Here is a 15,405-nt window from a genome sequence, read left to right on the forward strand (position 1 = left end):
TTTTAACCATTGAAATTAATCAATTCTAATGTAGATAAGCTTGAAAAAGTGCCTGCAACAAATTTTGGAAAAAAACAAACAAACAATGGAAAACAAAAGATCGAACAAACAGTAAAATACAAGAAAAATTAACAAAACAATAAAAAAACAAAAGAAACTGATTTTGACTGCGCTATTTTTTAAAAAGAAAATTGTTTGATGTGTCTTGAGGAACTCTGACACAAAAATTTAGCAATCCTTCAGTCTTTTTGTTGGAGTTATATGTAAAAATATAATTTCATGCATAAATTTGCATAATTAATTTATTCAAAAATATAAAATCAACATTTTTTCTATTGTATGACCGTGTAATCTTGTAGTTGACATCCGGCTCTATTTTCAGGCAAAATTTTGCGGCGATCGCGCGATCGGCGGCCGAGATCTGAAGGGGGGGTCAAATTGACCCCCCCCCCCCCCCCCCCCCGTAAAAACTTGGTCTCCAATAGCCCAGTTGAAATAGGGTTAATGCAATAGACTAGAAGCGTCTAGAAACTCTACATTGCTATTGAGTCGACAGCCGAATCACTGACACTGTGTTGCCAGAAGGTGATCTCGATTGATACGGTAATAAAAAAAAAATGGTGAAATTTGGTGATTTATATAATTGTGATGACCTATGTAGTAAAAAGGACTTTTATTTGCCACCACATTCGAGCATCCACACAGCTGGGAGAATACCATAGTGCTATTGCACTCCCACGTCATGTGTGGCAATCATCTAAGTAAGAAATACGATGCATGCACTGTTAAGTGTTAGTCCACTGTGACATCACACTTCTAGCTGAAGATCAACGTGCTCACACATCATGGAGATCGATCCCCCTTTTAGCAGACGACAACGGGTACTATATTTGAACATTGTTTTTTATGAAAGTTACAGGTGACCTTAGGCATTGAAATTTGGCAGAGATCATCTTTGGGTCTTTCTAAATATGCTGATCGATGTAGCTAAAAAGTAATTTCTAGCTTTTCTATTGATGCACACTTAGTATTTGTGTCGGACAAAACGGAACTGCATATTGTCTTGTGGAGATGAGTTCTAAATCCATTTCTGAACATTGTGTTTTCATGCTTTCCTCCAGATAAAAAGACGTAACATGACAGTTCTTCGGGAGTGATGGTGATTTAAAGGAACTCGGTATAGGGGTCATCATTTGGAGAACGAAGACAGATTGATAGCTGTACAGTCTCTGTCACACTACGAGGGTGCAGATCACCAGATTGAAGAAGTACATGTAACAGATGTGGCCAACGACTAGCCATTGAATGCAGGGTTGACGAATGCTGGAAACACCGGGCCAACATCAGCGAAGGAGCCTCTGAGATATGGACTTCCATTGCACTAACCCTGCTGTAAGCTATTCTGTTGTTTTCCACGATGATTAATGAAGGGAGACTAGTTTGAAATTGATTCACATTTATTTTACATTCTAGAGTCTCAGTAATTACATAAGAGGCTACATTAAGAGACTGAAAGCTTTGTAGGTTTTGTTTTGTTTGAAGAAATGATTTTCAAGTATTAATTATTCTTCATGGAGCAGTTTTGGAGCTGTCCTTCTCTCTGAAAATGAAAGCCTTGAGAGGTTAGTACTCGTATTTAAGAAAAATGTGTACTTGCTGTATCGACAGAAGTGAAAACCATGTTATGGTCAGTCTTGAGTTGTGTAAGTAGAGCTGAACGTTGCTTATGGCAAATATGTATATTAAATGATTTTGCACTTCAAGTTTATAATGTAAACTGGAGGGACCTATTATCCTCATGCCATAATTTGTATGATTTGTAAAACCTTTAAATTTTACTTATTTGCCCAGGAATTCAACACACACATCACTCCAAGGGGTAGGAGATACTTCAATAGCTGATGGAAGGAGTTCTGACTGCTCCAAGGAGACACCTGCTTATCCAGATCATCGTAGCATATTTCTTGTTGATAATGGAAGCAGAAAACTGTACAGCGTAAGTTCAATTGTTTGAATACTGGTCTGGAAAACCAGTTTCCCATTGTCATGTCTTGTACTATACATTTCCATGCAATATAGCACCATCTAATTTGCCTGTTCACTTTTGTTTTTGTCTTCTCAAATATAGAGAATAACAGTCTAAAATGTGCCCCCCCCCCCCCCAAAAAAAAAAAAAAAAAAAAAAAAAAAAATGAAGGGACCGGTAAGTATAACGTTGTAAATGAAGTGATGGTTATAGATTTAAAAATAAAGACTGATATACTTGTATGAAACATGTAAACAGAGTGTACCTACAAGACTCCGCGCTGACTTATTTTCTTGGTAGCCCCATTGGGCCACATGTAAATGATAATAGTCCTAATACTTATGATATAATTGTAATAATGATGAATAAAAAAAAATGGAAATTGATTTGCCATAAAGTTCGATGGATAATCACATCTTGTATTTTTCTACTAACTGTGCACATCCACACTTAACCCATCTGCATGAAATTTTCATTTGTATTAACTGATATTTGGTGTAAGAAGCACATGAATAAATGTACTTGAAACAGCGGTACTGAATAGCAATAGAAATTAATGCCAAGAAAAAAAAAACATGAAAATAGTTCAGCCCCTTAAAAGATTGAAATGAGGGTCAATTTTTTGATGTTATATATTTGCTTCGTAGAATATGATTAACATTCTTCTTGCTTCCTTTTTAAATTCAGGTACCCAAGTAGTGAGCAAAAGACGCGTTGAAGCCAAGGCAGTTGCGATGCAGTACCCCACTTTGTGAGACACCACACAAGGTGCACAAGGATATGTAAGTTTATACTCATAAGTTTATGTGATCTACAACTTTTTAGCCCTCTTTAGCAGAAAGCTTAAGTGACATACATGGTATCTTATTCATCTAGCTTGCAAAAACTTGAACATTTCCAACTTTTCTCCAGAGATAGTGGACAGAATTCAACCATACTAGGAGTTGATCATCCTTGTTTAGTTAGGGGGCAAGGACCCAAAGTTGTTCAGGATATGGTCATGAGCCCCCCCCCCCCCCCCCCCCCCCCAAAAAAAAAAAAAAAAAAAAAAAAAATGGCCTGTACAGGGAAATTAATTGCATCTATGTCTTAATTAAATCATTGGGCAAATATACAGGCAATGTGGGGGCTTTTGATAATCTTTGATGTACATGTTCATAGATGTCTAATAAATTTTGTGTGCAGATTGGTCTGATTCCATGACTTAGGTTGGATGTACGTAAACTCCAACGTAACGTAATGTAACGTAAGCTCCAGCATGCCAGTTGCGCCGTTCATTTATTATAAACCTATTCTCGTTTTCTTCCATAAGAATGCCACCACATGTATTTCTACTGCTATCAGATTTTCATCAGTTATAGTCAACTCTGTGCCAAAGTGAAATTTGTTGAGACTCGAGAAAAAGCTTTGACCTACAATGCATTCTTATATTTCAGGAGTACCTGTATGACAAGGATCTCGGGATTCATTGAGTATCGTTTGGAGACCTTGAGGAGCTATGACACCACTCATCAACTCAGGCAGAGAGAGAGTAGTTGCAGCTCCCACCAAGCCCCTGACTGAACACAATTCCAACGTTAGATTAGAAGCCCAACGAGAAGAGACAGCTACCATCGGTGTATAGGCCTACGTACATATCCTTGCTTTTTCCTCTTTTGAGATACATTAAATGCTCCTCTGAAGTTGGAACTTACATTCTTGTTGAAGAGTAGCCTCATCAGGCTCATCTGTAGTTGAACATGAAGCTGTTACCAGGACGTACTGCAGCACTTCAACACTAAAAGTAGAACAGGGCTCGTCGATGAAAAGAGTTTGTTTTGAAACTTCAAGCTGCCCTGAAAACAACCTTATCATAGGGAAGATTTTATTTTCCCAAACAACTGGCAGTATTCACCAAATATTGTGATGACACAAAACGATCCAAATTCTGTATGTTCATCCATGCTTCCTTCCATGTGTCCATCTGTTACAGTTTCAGTAACTTTTTTGAACTTCAATCGTAACCAAACTTGGATAATAGGTGCACTATGGTAACTTTCCCCTTATGACACACTTTGAAGTCACATGACAGGGTCAAAGCCTCAAAAGTAAAAAAACAAGGTCATTTGAGGTATAATTGTTAGTTTATTTTGGTTAACTGTTTCAAATTTTGTCAATTAGTGCTAGTTGATATTTAATTTGAATATTAGATGATCAAATATCAGTAACACAATAAACTGCCTTTAGTCAGAAACTGGCTTTCTGGTGAAAAAAAAAATGATCTATTTTTAGGACAGAGACTGGTCGATCCATGTACTGTTTTCAAAATGTGGTCTTAATAACTGCTAGTGAAGTGGGTAATGTTCATTGTGTCTATTTTAAACTCAACTGAGCCAAAGGCTTGAGTGAGCTATTGTGATCGATCGCTTTTTGTTCGTCATGCGTCGTGCATAGACTTTTACATTTTCATCTTCTTCTCAAGAACTGGTGGGCGGATATCAACCAAACTTGGTGGGGATCATTCTTAGGGGGTAGGGACTAAAAGTTGTTCATGTGGAGCATGTGGCCCAGGGGGACAGCCCCAAGGGGAAAAAGGGGGTAATCTTTAAAAATCTTCTTCTCCAGACCCCAAAACAATGCAGTTAATATGTTATTTGTAGATCTATACGTTTACCTATAAAGAATATAGTTTGTTCATGGAAAGACCCAAGTTTTGGTGGTGGGGGCCAAGGGGAAAAAACACATGTCCATCTTCTTCAAACCGGAGTCCAGATTTCAGTCAAACTTGGTTGGGATCATCCTTAGTGGGTAGGGTCCCAAGGTTGTTCATGTTGAGCATGTGGTCGAGGGGGGGGGGGGGGGGGGGGGGCAAGGGAAGATGGGAGAAACTTTTGTGCTCCAGATCCAAAAGCATTATAGGCAAGATATGGTGTATGTGGATATCTTTATAGGTGAAGAATATACGTTCATGACAATGCCTCAATACCTATGATAACCTCCTTGGAGCTCGGGGGGGGGGGGGGGGGGGGGCAGAGGATAGGGCCCCCAAGAGAGGAAAAAAAAATCTTGCTCTCCAGACCCGAAAGCATTACAGTCAAGATATGTTTTAAGTAGATACCTTAAAGATAAAGAATATTTATGAAATGTTGTTCATGACAATACCTCGGAAAACCCCTTTGGACAGACTGTTTTGTGTACTAACATCGGTCTTGTACTAGTCTGATTTCATACCTTGATACCACCTTCAGAAATGCATCCTTTCTGTACAAAATGGCATGATATAAAAAGAAAGTCAAAATCTGAAATTTTTAGAGAATTTGTTCCGTTTGTTGTATTTTTAGATCAGATTAAGTCATTACATGTACCTACATTTGTATTGGATGTTACATCACTGCAAGCCTCATTACATCTTATTCTTATGGACAGTAATGTGTTTGTGTGTGAAAGTTTATGAAATATACTCTGTAATAACGAAATTGTATAGGAACCACACACATTATCTCAATGAGTTATTACTATATGCCTATGTTATAATCATTTGTAAGAAAGCAACCAGAGTCAGATTTCTCTAATTAAATTCCAAAATACATGTACTGTACATTTAGTACACAATCCTTGGGAATGAATTTCTGCTTTAGTTTCAGACTTTGCCTTGCGGCTACTCCTTGACACAGATTTCGAGTTGTATAGCCACATATAATTTATAGTTCTTAATACACTGTACAATAAAACATGCGTTATGAAGCTGAAATAATGAGAAGGATGAGAAAGACTCAAATCAAGTTTGTAGCCCATATTATACCAAAATTATGAATTATAATAAATTTACTCTCATAGTGTTAAGTTGACTTGGTCATATGATTAAAGCTTTTGTGACTTGATTTGAGATAATTATCATTGAGAAATTTATAATGCATTTGGAGTTGGATTATAATACCTGTCATAGCTGTAAGAAAAAACCAAAATCAACTGCCTAGTTCCTAGTATAGCAAAGTTATTCACATAATTAAAAAAAATCGCTCCCATAGACTTTATGTGTACAGTTTCTCTCCCCTCTCCCCCTCACCTCCCCCGCACCTTCATCGTTTTTTTTTTATTCTATCACTTGCCGTGTCACAATTTCATGTGCTTAATGAGCTCATATAACAATGAATCATAATATAATTTTTTTTTTGGTCCACCCTTTTGGGTTGCAAGTTCACAACACATGGCCATTTACGGGTTCAATTTTATATAAATGTTGTATATAAGGGGATATGCAGTTGTAGAGCTCGACTCTTGATTTATTTCATGCTTCCCATTGTGCATTGAGTGTTTTTATGTAACCCTGTATATTCATATGTTTATTCAATGCTGCAATTCAATTTCTTTTCAATTATGTAAGATTCATTTGTGATATTCATGATGCCTACATTAATTTGCTGGATTCGTTGGATGAATAAAATTTGAGATTTTTAACCTGATATTATTGCTTTTGTTTTAATGTATTTTCGTCACAGTTACATTATCTGCATACATGTAATTTCATTTCAGATTCATCTCCGAGACCTTGACTAGCTTTCGCTTGTCACGCATGCTGCACTAGGTTCGGTGAAAGCTAGTCAAAAGGGCCAGACCAGCAATAAGCTAGTCTAGCTGTTTGTACTAGCTCTATGTTAGTGTAACTTGACACCATCTACACTAGTTTAAAGCTAGTCGTTTTCTAGTCAAGCAGCAATGACTAGCCTTACTCAGCATAGTCCAGCATCCATTACAAGTCTCATGCTAGTCCAGCAGTCATGACTAGCATGGAAATCCAAAGCTAGTAACTTAGTTCAGCAGACATGACTAGCTTTGTGCTAGTCCAGCACTCTTTGACTATCTTTTGCCTAACTAGTCCAGCAATCACTACTAACATGATGAGTAGTTTTATGCTCATTACTAGCTTGATTTCCCTAGTCCAGCAGTGTTAACTAACATCATGACTAGCATTATGCAAGTCCAGAAGTCATTACTTGCCTTGGCTTACCAAGTCCAGTAGTCATTACTAACTTCACGGTAGTCCAATAAGCAAGTCAAGCTAGCATTACTAGAATAACACTAGTCCAGGGTGACACCATCTGGACTAGCTTCTTATTAGTCCTGCCTACCAATTTAGGTTGTGTGTGTTGATTCATACAAATGCGGTTAGTTGTAAAACGAGAGTTAGCATTATCATGTTAAAATAAAACCCATATTCCGAAGAGTGTGTATTTTCAGATTACGACTGTTCTCTCATTGGTAACAAAGTGTTCAAACGTTAGATTCTTTCTTCTCTTCCACGAGACGCTCTTTTTTTTCCATATCCGCAGATCAGGAACATGTAAGAATGTTTTCCAGTTTCGGTAGTTTTGCTTTACAAAGTTTCATGTTTTGCATTTCATAAAATGTCTGTACGTGGGACGCGAACGTGCTTTATACAGCTTAATAGTTCAAGGAGAAGTTAAAGAAGGACCACAAAAGATAGTAATCTTGTGTTTGTTGGCATTTCCTCTGTTACTTTTATGGATTAGATCGGCTTCATGAATCAACCTTGGCTGGCCTAGCTTGCTTGCCTAATTCTAGTCGTAGGCGTCCAGACACTTTTCTCCGTAAAATTTCATCGCTGTTTCACTAAAACAATGGTCATGACACATACAGACACGTATTAGAAACATGTTTTTATTATAACTATTAGTATTGCCAATACTCAATCATCAAAAATGGAAATGATCAACACTCTTAAAAAAAAATGAAAGTTTGTCTTTCGTAAAATCGCGTAACAAATTAATCCTGTCATGAACATCGTTATAGCGACAACACTAGTCATAGATTGGGTGTCCTGTTTATCTGTGTAATCTGTGTAACAAAAGAAGGAAATGATCACGATTTGGGGGATGTCAGCTGTCTGTGTTTGTCTGGGTAAGACTTAACATCATGTAGTTTTTACTTAAATCGTTGTTACTGTACTTTATGAAAAATTAATCCGTTCAAAACGCTATACATCATGCGACTAAATGATACAACGTGATATAAGGTTGTTGTTTTTTCATGAAGTAGATATTTTTGAAAGACGAGACGGGACTGCACAAAGAATATCCCCTCATTAGTCACATCAGCTGATTAGCTGTAGAAATTTAAAAAAGGAACACAATGTACTTGTCGCTGATGTCATGACCAATGTTGTATTTTTCTGTTTTTTGGTCTCCATTTCGAGTAAGAATAAATCGTGTTGTATCAATTTCAACCTAATTGCAACGAGGTACACTTTGGCACTGTTCAAAGTTGCAATTGCTGTATAATACATGCACAATGATGTTGTTAGAAGCATTATTCGGCGGAAAATGAATTGTGATATCGGCAAAAGTTTTAAAGAAGTACAAATCGCAGTAGTAATAGTAGTATCATTAATAGTAGTATAGTAGCAGTCGTAGTAGTGGTAGTAGTAGTAGTAGTAACAACAGTAGTAATAGTAGTAGTATAGTAGATATGTAGTAGCTGTAGTAGTAGTAATAATAGCAGCAGGTAGTAGTAGTTGTTGTAGTAGTTGCAATCGTAGTAGCTGAAGAAGTAGTAGTTGTAGTAGAAGCAGCAGCAGCAACAGTAAGTAGATGAAATAATCGTGATAATAGGACGACGGAATAAACATCGGAACATGAACCATCGGTTAGGCGGCTTACACATCGATGTATGTATGCGGTTGTCGTACTGATATTTCCTTAACTAATTCACCCCGACATCCCAGAATTCATGGTGATGGAAGACTGCACGGCGAACTTCCACTTCCCCTGCATCCTCGACATCAAGATCGGCACGAGATCGCACGCCGATCACGTGACGGAGGACAAGCGGAAAACGCACATCGCTAAGTGTGCGTCGACCACGAGCGCCACCATGGCGTACGAGTCGCCGGAATGCAGGTTAGTTTAGTCAATGACACCCCCCCCCCCCTCATACGCACACAAAAAACAAACAAACATATGTACACGTACATATTATGCTAGTCCATTCTTAAATTAGAATCATGCTCTTTTGCCGGAGAGAGAACATGAAGATGATGATGATGATGATGTTGGTGGTGGTGATGATGATGATCCACATCATTTGTATAGAGTCATATATCTGTTAAAGAAACATTCAAAGGCGCAGTCTCCTCCAAGACAGTTCGAACCTGGTGAAAAATGCATAATTGTTTGAACCTTTTTCCTGAAACTTGGTGAGTGAATTGGTATTAAAGGCTGTTTTCTGGAAAATTGTATAGTGAGAACTATACATAGTGCCGTTTTATGCAACTGGATTACATTGACATACATCCTATACTAGCATACTACTAGTACATACCATGCTGTCGGTCCAGGAACAACGGAGAACGATTAAACAGACACATTTGAAAATGAATATGTTTCCAATAATGGTGATGAGTATTTTTGAATATGCGTCGATTTATGAATCTAATTGATTTACATTTTTGACAGATAGGAAAAAGAAGGGCAATATAAAATAGTAAACAAGTCTATAATCTCCCTCTCCATCTCTGTCTTCCCCCCCCCCCCCCCCCCGTGTCTGTATCTTTGTACGTCTCTCTGTCTGTTATTCTAACATCTCTTTCATGCAGGTCTTTCATGTCAATCGGGGGACATTCGTTTGTCGCAACAAATACTACGGCCGACGACTTAGCGAGCAGGGTCTGCGCGAGGCACTGGGCAAGTTCCTCTTCAACGGGCGCCGGTTCCGCTTCGAACTCATACCCCACATTTGCCAGACCATCCGGGAGCTCGTGGCCGTCATCAAGGAGCTGCCCGGCTACCGCTTCTACGGCAGCTCGCTGCTGCTCACCTACGAGGGACTCGATATGGACCTTCCCCATCTGCGGCTCGCACCGCCGCCGCAGTCGCCGACGAAGCTCGGCCGCGACGCCGACAAGGCTGGCAAAGCGATGCGCTCGCCGTCGTTCAACGTGAGCCTGAAGATGATTGACTTTGCCAGCTCGTCCGTCGCGGAGGCGAACGAGGGACCCGACTACGGGTACATCTACGGGTTGCAGAATCTGCGGCAGATTCTGCAAGACATGGAATCCAATGGAACCGAGGCTGTGAAGTCGCCCAACAGCAGGAACTCGTTCTGTTTGTGATAGACATTGAAAAGAACTATATACTGTGAGTAGGCCTATTGTGCAATGACAATTCGATGCCATATGATAGCACCACAAAATCTCAGAAGGAAATAAAAAAAGGAGTTCTTCTTACTCTATCAGAATGACTTTCATATCTCACAGTGTGAGAATATACGATTGGTGACTGTATAGTTTTGAGCCAATGTTGCCTGCTTTAACTCTCCGTAGTTGCCTGAAGAATATCACGAGTCTATGGCCTTTCACCAAGGCTAGGTCATCGACAAGTCATCGAGATTATCGCACTAAACCGGAAGTTGAAAGACGTCTTTGCTCCTTTAGTGTGACACTAACATCAACAATCTATACTTGTGTACGGGTGGTATAGTCGTCGTCCCAAGAGGAATTTTTACTTTTTTTTCGCCTGTGGCAGTGACAGAACACAAGTGATTAAATTTCTGTGCCTCTTTTCCCATGTTTCCCTTCGTGAGATGCACCCCTGCCCTGCCCATTGTGTCCGATGAGGTGCCTAACCCGCGCCTGCCGTTTAGCGGAATGCAGCTTTAAGCATAGCGGCAATTGATGTGACGATGAAATATTGGACATTCCACAATGACCTATATGGAATTCAGCTGCAATGCGCTACATAATGATTTGCTGCAAGGGGACTAACTTTTTTTCTTTTCATTTTCAGACGTCGAGTTTTAACGTTGATGTATATGATATGAATGCAATTTTGACGCTCGTGTTTGTCTGTTTTGTTATCCTATGGCTATGTCCATGCACGCCTTTACGTTTACCGGTCACGTGGACCAGAAAAAAAAAAGCCATGAACGTATATTATGTACATTTGGTTACCCCTACAAATCAGGGGTGGATCCAGGAATTCTGTATGGGGGGGGGGGGGGGGGGGGGGGGGGGCGCAACTAATATTTCTGGTACCACTTCCGGGTTTTATTTCATTTCTTTCTTTTTATTTCTTTTGTTTTTAACGAAAAAATAAAGGAGGAGGGGCGTGCGTCGATTGCGCCCCCCCCCTCTAGATCCGCCACTTCAAATCCACCATCCCTGCGAAATATCACCTGCCACCTCGATCATCATTATTTTTCCATTATATTGTATCTTCTTTTCTATTTCTACAAAAAAAAAAAAAAACAGAAGAGAAAGCCCTGTTCTTCTTCCCCCTCCTTTTTTCAGATTTTTTCAACGTCAACCCAGGATGCAGCTGAGGTAACGGATGATAAACAAACCTAGCAGCCTTAATTCTAAACTTTGTTAATGATAATGGAAAATTATTATTATCAGTATGTGACAAGTTATCGCCTTCTGAGTGTCTGTGCCAAAAAAAAAAAAATGATATATATATATATATATATATATATATATATATATATATATATATACCGGGTGTCCCCAAAAAAGCGGAACGGTGGATTTTCAGTACCTTGCGTTCTAAAAGTGCTATATTTTTTGACATCATTAGAAAGAGCATCTTCCGCAGAAGACCATGATACCAAAATCATTAAATTTGGTTCAGTACTTTTTATTCTACGCCAATTTCTGTAAATGCAGTCATTTTCAATTTTTTGCGACGTATCAGATAATAATTTGGGTGCGACACGCGTTCCATACTGTGAATTGTGTAAGCTCGTTGATCCATGTCAACAAAAGATAACGCTTTCATATTGGGAGCGCGCGCGCGCACACACACACACACAGACACACACACACACTGTTTTTTCCTGGCCCGTGCCGTGCTCAATGTGAAAGCTGTATCTTTTGTTGACATGGATCACCGAGCTTACACAATATTCACCGTATGGATAGCGTGTCGCACTCAAATTATTATCTCATAAGTCGCAAAAATCCGGCAAAATTTGACAATGACTGCATTTTCAGAAATTGGCGTAGAATAAAAAGTACTGAACCAAATGTAATGATTTTGGTATCATAGTCTTCTGCGGAAGATGCTCTTTCTAATGATGTCAAAAGATATATAACTTTTAGACCGCAAGGTACTGAAAATCAACCGTTCCGCTTTTTTTGGGACACCCGGTATACATATATATATATATATATATATATATATATATATATATATATATATATATATAATATAAATTATGTAATGTGAATTGTGCTCAGTGATCGAATTCCAAACATGTTTGTGACTTATCCGTTCGATCAGTTACCGAACGAAACTCCACGTCTATGAGCAGATGAAATAAACAGTGTAATACATTAAATTCCTAGTGTATCATATGCTGTATTCATTACAGTACTTTTGTATCTCAAGAGAGGAAATGGGATGTTACAGCTGTGTTATAGTGCCCAAGATCGTTGAGGTGCCATGAGATGCATACACGATGTGTTGTAAAGGTCGTTTATCAATTTCGCAAGTCTTACAGCATTTTCAAACAACCCTTCCCCCTTTTTCCCCCTTTTATATGCGATAATTAATAAGTACACGAGCAGGTGCACAGCACGAGAATAGATTGCTGCAAAATAAGTTCATAAGGATGGTTAATAAATATAGATAAAAAGTTCTCTGGACACATCCAAAAGTTGTATTTACCAGTGACAGTTTCGACAACGGGCTGTCATCTTTCTCAAGCGATGGCGCTATCACTCGGATGTCACACCTGCGTGATTGCTGATTGGCGCCAAATCATCAGTTGCCGATTAGCCATCGCTTGAGAAAGATGACAGCCCGTCGTCGAACTGTCACAGGTAAATACAACTTTTGGATGTGTTTAGAGGTCTCTTTATCTATAGAATAGATTGTTGTTTAATACAGTCACCTAGGTGGAAACCGCGGTAACGTAGTCACAGCGGTGACTTTCGAGCTAGACGTGCACACCCACACACACACACACACGCACACCCCCATACACACACGCACACACACACACACACACGCACACACACACACACACACACACACACACACACACACACACACACACACACACACACACACACACACACACACACACACACACACAGGTTTCGTGTTGCTTCTTTTGGTCATGTACAACCAGAGAGCTGGTTGGTTTCCACCTCCCTGGTAAAACAAAAAGTCGTTGTCATTAAATTTTACTCGGTATGTGTACCATGCTTTGCAAAGCTCCGGTAAAGACTCTGGGGGGAAAATGGAGTGGGTGCAATGCATTGATACATGACCATCACGTTTCCGTTGTGTACATTTCTTCTTTTTTTTTTTATTCTTTTCTATTTTGTCAGCAATATCTTCCTACAGTTGATAGGAAAGTACACGAGGGACTCGATGTGTGGAATCGACCGAGAAAAGTTCTTTCGGATGTCAATTCGAACGTGTGTATAATATCGAATGTCTGTCGATATTTTAAGGACACAATGCAGAAGATATCCATTACATTGGGATTGTGTGGGAACGCACGCCATCGTTCGCAAGCAGTCTCTCTGTCGAATCCCATATAGCAACAATCATCCGTCAAGGTTAACAGTCGGCGGGGAGTTTTTTGTTTTGTTTTGCTTTGTTGTGTTTTATTACTCTCATTCTTTTTCCTCCGGGGTTAATCATAGGTCACCTAAATAGATAAATCGGATACAGGTGCTACACATACAATTGATAACACGGTTTACGTTACTGAAGGTGATCTCTCGGACGGACAGTAGAAACGCTTGTCCACACACTTCACAGGAACGTCGGGTTTTTGTTTTGTTGTGTTTCGTTTCAGGCTGTAACGTCCTCGTAGCGTAGCGTCCTGAATGTAGCGCGGGGTATTACATCAATGACCTGTCGCTTAATACTATCATAATGGTATGCTATCAGTCCAAACTATTATCTTGCCTTTACCTCAAACATTAATGCTTGCAAGACAAAAAAAAAGTTATTATTGGCATAATATAACAGTCTACTCGTGTGGCGGTTATCAGGGGACTTTGGAGCGAATTCAGAAGTGTGTTACCTTGTTCTAGCGGTGCAGGTTGCCGCGGGACACACGGTATCACGGGAACTATATGTTTGTATAGCTGTATATTCACTCGGGTCTTTATAAGTCATGACTGTTAAACTCAGCTGCTTATCTACCTATTCTTTGGAGAATATGCATGTGCCAGTGGGCAGGCACGAACATCATTACCTTTGCAACTGAGAGCACTAATCTGTATTATCATGTACGAGGCGGAAATTGATATGTTAAAATGTATTTCAAACAGGTTTTTTCCCAGGAACCAGAGAGAATTAATAATTTATTTAACAAATGCAAGAAAATGTTACGTTTATGTGCTTGCGTCTATGAAAAGGTGTACTCGTTACTATAACGCATGATGGAATGGTCAGTGGAAGAAATGTTACCAAAACGATATGACATGTTTGCTTCATTGATTAAATATATAGGACCAAAGACTACATGATTATAGCAATGCGTTATGTGTTAAAAGTAGGTACTGTTCCAGTTTTTATTTTGAAGAAAACACTGCGACAAGACAAATTAACTTCAATGTTTTAAAAAAAGAAAGTTTGGCCTATAAAGGATGATGATTTACCCGAATTAATTATGTGGGATTTTGGTAAATGCCAAAATATTAGTTAAACACATCAGTGAGTTTTGAGGAAGATCACACAATCCGCCCAAAAGTAACAATTTCTATTTAAGTTTTTGTTAAGACGGTGCATCTACAGTATATCTCTATCTATCTATCTATCTATCTATCTATCTATCTATCTATCTATCTATCTATCTATCTATCTATCTATACATCTATCTATCTTTGGATAAACATAATTCAACATACTGTACTTTCATATTTCAAGCAAAATGAAACTCGATGTATACCTCGGTCAGAAAGCAGGGGGAACAATCTTACCCTTATCATGTGTCAGTAACGAGTCGAGTTAAAGTGTATTTTTCATTTATTAAAAATAAATGAAGTTTTGTGGAATCCTCTTTGTACTTTTTTCATATTGCTGTCCTACATTGATGACATCATGGAGGTATAAACCTCCATGATGTCACAAACTGTTGTAGCCTTATCATTCACTGACGGCAGCACTGAAACTTTAAAACTTCATAACTTTTGAACGGGTTGTGTGATATACCTCAGACTTCACCAATGTGGTTTGCTAATATTGCTGTATTCCCTCAATCCACATGTGCATTTGGGTAAACTTGTCCTTGACCTTATTCCACATAAATGCGACCAGTGTGGGGGCACTGTGGTAATCTGGATAAGACTCTTTGACTTTCAATCGGAGGTCCCGAGTTCAATTACCCACCATGTACCCCTCGAACCAGATGTCTAAAAGGGT

General features: G+C 39.0%; 1 protein-coding gene across 1 annotated transcript; it reads left to right on the forward strand.

Annotated features, from left to right (window-relative positions):
- Nucleotides 1-1,855: 1,855 nt before the first annotated feature.
- LOC139715338 (inositol hexakisphosphate kinase 1-like) lies at nt 1,856-10,133 on the forward strand (the record flags this gene model as incomplete). The annotated part of the gene is given in 4 exon segments (XM_071626915.1): nt 1,856-1,994; nt 8,748-8,894; nt 8,897-8,922; nt 9,618-10,133. Coding segments are annotated over 4 exon segments (828 nt in total), but the record flags the coding sequence as incomplete, so codon positions are not given.
- Between the last annotated feature and the right edge of the window lie 5,272 nt (nt 10,134-15,405).

Source organism: Diadema antillarum, unplaced genomic scaffold (assembly GCF_040938485.1).
Source record: "Diadema antillarum isolate AM-2024a unplaced genomic scaffold, OU_Dant_1.0 scf00000046, whole genome shotgun sequence".
NCBI classification, from domain to species: domain Eukaryota; kingdom Metazoa; phylum Echinodermata; class Echinoidea; order Diadematoida; family Diadematidae; genus Diadema; species Diadema antillarum.